General features: G+C 37.0%; 1 protein-coding gene across 1 annotated transcript; it reads left to right on the top strand.

Moving 5' to 3' along the window:
• The first annotated feature begins 1,040 nt into the window (after window positions 1-1,040).
• Window positions 1,041-4,959, top strand: LOC101894485 (uncharacterized). The gene is made up of 5 exons (XM_005180649.4): window positions 1,041-1,131; window positions 2,442-3,348; window positions 4,010-4,206; window positions 4,267-4,423; window positions 4,491-4,959. Exons 2-5 carry the CDS (start codon window positions 2,466-2,468, stop codon window positions 4,946-4,948), a joined length of 1,695 nt encoding a protein of 564 aa, XP_005180706.2. The 5' UTR covers window positions 1,041-1,131; window positions 2,442-2,465; the 3' UTR covers window positions 4,949-4,959.
• The last annotated feature ends 801 nt before the right edge of the window (window positions 4,960-5,760 follow it).

Here is a 5,760-nt window from a genome sequence, read left to right as displayed (position 1 = left end):
ATTTTGTGAATTTTCCATGAAGTAAACCATTCATCAATTTAACAAACATTTCAACAAACCCCATTTCATTGCATTCCCTTTGAAATTCCACTTATTTAACACCCTCTCTCTCTTGAAATATTGTCCACAACTCTTTTTATTTCACCATTCACTCTCTCTCTCGCATTCATCTACCAGATAAATTCCGCCAAAAACCAACGTAAACGCAATGCTTAAAAAAATCCCGGTATTTTTTTTCATTTCTCAGGAATTCAAGATATTTAATTTTTTCTAGATTTTCACATATTTTAATGGTCTACGATTTTTTAATTAACTTTTTAATTTAATTAATTAATTTTAATTAATTTTTAATTAATTTTTAAATCAATTTTTTTCTCTTAATTTAATGTTGTTAAGTTTTTCGATCAATTGTTTAATCAACCATACTTACTTTGTCAATTTTCCATGAAATAGTATATTCATCAATTTAACAAACATTTTAACAAACCCCATTTCATTGCATTTCCAATGAAATATCATTTCTTTAACACCCTCTCTCTTGAAATATTTTCTCCAACTCTTATTATTTTATTATTCATGCTCTCTCGCATTCATCTACCAGATAAATTCCGCCAAAAAACCAACGTAAACGCAATGCTTAAAAAAATCCCGGTATTTTTTTTTCATTTCTCAAGAATTCAAGATATTTATTTTTTTTAGACTTTCACGTTTTTTAATGGTCTACGATAATAATTTAATGTTTTTTTATTTTCTCTTAATTTAATTTTATAAAGTTTTTCTTTCAACTGTTCAATCAACCTTAATTATTTTGTCAATTTTCGATGAAGTAAACCATTCATCAATTTAACAAACCCCATTTCATTGCATTCCCAATGAAATTCCATTTCTTTAAACCCTCTCTCTTGAATATTGTCCCCAACTCTTATTATTTCACCATTCACGCTCTCTCTCTCTCTCGCATTCATCTGCCAGATAAATTCCGCCAAAAAGCAATGTAACGAAATGCTTAGCCACTCAATGAAATGTGTTGTCAGTCTACGCCGGGTTTCATCAACGCAAAGTGCGAGCCGTCTGTTGTTGTTTGTTAAAGTTTAACTCAAAAAATAACAAAGTTGCTTCATTAAATTAAAGGTAATGGAAAAAGTATTTCAATAAGAATATTATAAAATAAACATGTAATAGTATATTTTCTTTAAATAACACCGTAAAATACTAATATTTATTGTTTTATTTCAATGAAATCCATGATTGTTGATTTACAACTCTATTTTCATTGCTTGCTTTCGTACGTTGGCGAATATTTTTGTGTATACCTCGTCTCGTTTGCTCATGTAATAACAAAGCACTGAGTGAGTGGTGGTTAATTTACCTATTCTCCCATCTCCCTTTACTCAGAGCACACATATCTCAAGCATTACTCAGTAATAAACTACAGTGCAGTGGGTTGTTTGTTGTTGCTTTGCTGCTCACTGCATGCATAGAGGAAGAGAACACGAATGAATCAATGAAATGAAATTTGCTCTCGCTCTTAGAGCTCCCAATAAAATACCGGTCTCTGTTGTTGTTTTTGCCTTGTTAAATCAAACAATAACAATGCATTTCGCTGAGTCCCCCTTCAATGCAGTGTGTTATTAATCTATGGTGAATTCAAGTGAAGCAAAGAAGAAGTGATTGTAATGGGTTTATGCAAGATCAAATTGGAAAGTAATAAAAAGTAATTATTTAAAATAAAGAAAACAAAGCAAAAACCTATAGAAAAGAGTAAAACAACATGAGAAAAATATATTTTCCATTATTTCCGAAGAGTCTCGGCGGGAAATGACAAGGAGTGCCAAAAAAAAGTGCGTAAAAGAAAATGGTAAATTATTGTTAATAGTTACTGCCCCAATGATTCTGAATGATATAGCCAAGGAACTGTTGGAGATTAGAAAATAAGTATCAAAAATTAAAAATTGTCTCTGAAAAGAGTAATTTCCCTACTCTTTTCAGAGACAAATTTTAATTTAAGTGACTGTCTGACTGAGAATTAACGCCTAGGCAAAACTGCTGAGGTTAGAATCTTAAAATTTTGCACTAGGGTCAGTGTAGGCGCGTGATGCAGGCCCACGTCTTCGTATAGACCCCATATAACCGCAGCACCCAATATTCGGAATTGTTTCAAATTTGGCATTTGAAGTTCGTAATGGATACTACAGCCTATGACAGAAAATGGTCTATGCAGGTCCACGTTTTGGTATAGCTTCCATATAATGGTACCTCCCTATATTCGGTATTTTGCAATTTGGCAATTTCGAATTCGTATATTTTGGATTTTGCAATGAATTATTATTGCGAATTTTTTATGAACATTTCTCAAGGACTTCCTTTCCGATATATTTGGATTTTTTAAAAATTTTTCTTCGCTCTACCACCACCCCTAAATATATTTTCCTCTTTTTCAGATCCCCTTCAACAAACTTTGAACCATGGACTGCCATTCCGATAGCATATCCGATGGGGAACTAAAAAAACTCCTCACATCCTGGCATTTGGAACATCACTACAATCATTTTATGGAACAAAGGATAACCCTGACCGTTCTCAAGATACTCAAACCTCAGCATATTGAAAAGCTATTCGCAAATCGGCCGGTAGGTGATCAGGCAATTTTTGAACATCGTTTGGCGATATGGCGACAGTTGCAGCTTTTGGATGAGTCGCCGACGGCTAACAAAATACCTGAAGCTCCTGCCATAGAAAGTCAAAGAAGACAATCCAAATCGTGTGGCAGCTCTCAAGCAGTGGAAGCAAATAATGAGCCAGAGAATGAGAATCACGATGTGGATGAACGAATAAATCGGCCACCAATTCTCCTCAGGATCGCCTCCACAGGTGCAAAACGTTCAGTTGTAGGTGGTTTAACTTCCCATATTCCAAGCACTCCAAACTCCGCAGTAATTGCAAGCTCTTCCACACCCTCGTCAAGTTCAGGCGGTACCGTCACCACACAACACTATAATTTAAGTAAAATCTTAAAGGCCTCCTTTGATGGCCAGGCGATTTTACGTTACTACGAAGAGCACAAAGTCTTGAGAGAGGAACATCGTACCGCCTTGATCAATGTCATAGCACGGTATATAGAAGCCCATGGTTGTACCCTGTCGTTGGGACAAAGTAGTAATCTGGAAACCCAAATTGTGGAAATGTTTCCAACAGAACGAGAGGAATTCTATAGGACCGGCAGACGCGGTAGAATTTACAACAAGGTTTCCAATCTGAAGAGAGTCTATAAGAGGATGCGTCAGCATACTGCCGATGCCTCATTGGATGTATCAGGTCCGTCATCGCCGGAGAGTACGAATGTGATAAGTATGTGGGGAAATTCATTAACTCATTCCGATAGGAAATCCTCAATTCAGCCCGGCTGAATTAATATTCCTTTAGGAAATCTTCAATTCAGCCTGGCTGAACTAAGTTTCCGTTAGGAAATCTTCAATTCAGCCCGGCTGAATTAAGTTTTCGTTAGGAAATCTTCGTTTCAGCCCGCCTGAATTAAGTTTCCGTTAGGAAATCTTCAATTCAGCCCGGCTGAATTAAGTTTCCTTTAGGAAATCTTCAATTCAGCCCGGCTGAACAAAGATTCCGTTAGGAAATCTTCAATTCAGCCCGGCTGAATTAAGTTTCCGTTAGGAAATCTTCAATTCAGCCCGGCTGAATTAAGTTTCCGTTAGGAAATCTTCAATTCTGCCCGGCTGAATTAAGTTTCCGTTAGGAAATCTTCAATTCAGCCCGGCTGAATTAAGTTTCCGTTAGGAAATCTTCAATTCAGCCCGGCTGAATTAAGTTTCCGTTAGGAAATCTTCAATTCAGCCCGGCTGAATTAAGTTTCCGTTAGGAAATCTTCAATTCAGTCTGGCTGAATTAAGTTTCCGTTAGGAAATCTTCAATTCAGCCCGGCTGAATTAAGTTTCCGTTAGGGAATCTTCAATTTAGCCCAGTTCCCTTTAAAACATCTGTCTCTTTTTTCCAGAGGAAGAAGAATACGTTGATGAGTTCGCCGATTTCCATATTCTGGATATGCGCAAGCATGTTCAAAGCAATGAGGAGCGCATGAATTTCTGGCAACGAACCCAATCGACTCGTTTCAGGGATATTGAAATCATTGAATCCCTGCAGGATATTTTGGATAAATGGCCTGAATACAAACGAACGGATGCCATGGAATATGTAAGACCGGCAATGGGTCTCTTAAAACCGAAATTTTAAAAATTTATTATCTTTTTCCAGATCAACGCCGACTTCAGGGCCAAATTTCCCAAGGCCACAAAATTTTCCGAAATTTTTCTCAAAAATTTCAAAAAATTGGAAAATATTTCATATCTCAAAGTCAATACGACATCGCCGAGCTTTAAGTATATGCAGCAGTATAAGCACTGCAATACAGGTAAGGGAAAAAAGGAAGCAATTTTTGAGTTTTCAAAATTTATTCTCTTCCTCTCTTTCTTTTCCAGAATCCAAGCACTTGATTATTTTGTGGGTTCTGCATCAGCTTGTGCCGCCATTCCATCAAGTGGTCATCGATGAGAATGGTGTACGCCGTAAAAAACGCTATACCACCTTGGAATCACAGAATGCCAGCATCTGTATACGTAGCTCCCTGGCCGAACTTGAAGAGGCCATGAAATTACGGCAAACTGCCACCCCACCCATGATGTTGGTGGTCGGCGAATTGGGTGGAGATATTCGAGAATCTTATGTCTATTTTGAGGAAATGTATTTACCCTGCCAAACGGTTCTGCAAGCTGCCGAATTGTGTATGGAATTGTATTTCCTCTTCAACTTGGCCTTTCCCGAAGAGTCGGTTTTGTACTACAACTTTGCCCAGTCGCTGTTTTTGAATATACCAACGGAAATGAAACATTCAAGGATCTATACCACTATAAATGAGATTGAGGCTTGTGAGGTGTAAGGAGGAAATATAAAAAATGATTTTATTTAGAAAAAAAGACAAGAAATAAATTATATTCTAAATACGATTTAAATATTATGAATATTGAAGTGCCTGCCGGCGGAGTAAAAGCTTTACTATGGAAATCTTACTCAGCCCGACTAAATTTAAATTTCCTCCTTAGAAATTCAACTTAACCGAAATAAGCTGATGTTTTGAGCTGGTTTGCAGATTTCTTATTAATTCTATTCAATTTAAAACATATTCCATATGGCAAGTTATACCCTCCGCCATATGGCTAAAGTGGGCATATATCATTTGATACGGTCAAAGCGGCCTCATCGAAAAAACGGTTTTAGACCATAGGTCTCTTGGGACCAACTCCGTTTCAGGACATTTGGAGTCGATCTGGCGATGTCCGTCCGTCCGTCTGTATCGTTGGCTGGCTGGTGCGCACTATAACTCTCGAAGGGAGTATCGGATTTGGTCCAAGCTTGGTACGTCGTAATATTATAATCAAACTTATATCGAGTTCGGAGATGGGCAATATTGGTCCACTTCTTCTGGTACCTCCCCCACAAAAAGACACAATTTTCAAAGAAAATATTTTTCTGCACAGAAACAGAAAGTATTATCCGATTTTGCTCCAACTTTGCTAATCCTAATATTTCCATCAGTTCTAGGTCAGCTGCGAAAATGGACAATATCGGTCCTCTCCATCAAGTACCTCCCCCACAAAGGGTCAAAATTTAGAATAATTATAACTCTTATAAAATGTGATGCGGGAGTCCGATTGTCTTCAAATTGCACACATCCAAATATTTTTATTAACC

This window comes from Musca domestica, unplaced genomic scaffold (assembly GCF_030504385.1).
Source record: "Musca domestica strain aabys unplaced genomic scaffold, Musca_domestica.polishedcontigs.V.1.1 25, whole genome shotgun sequence".
Taxonomy (NCBI): Eukaryota; Metazoa; Arthropoda; class Insecta; order Diptera; family Muscidae; genus Musca; species Musca domestica.
The sequence above is the reverse complement of the archived record's forward strand: the minus strand, read 5'-3'. Positions and strand labels throughout refer to the sequence as shown.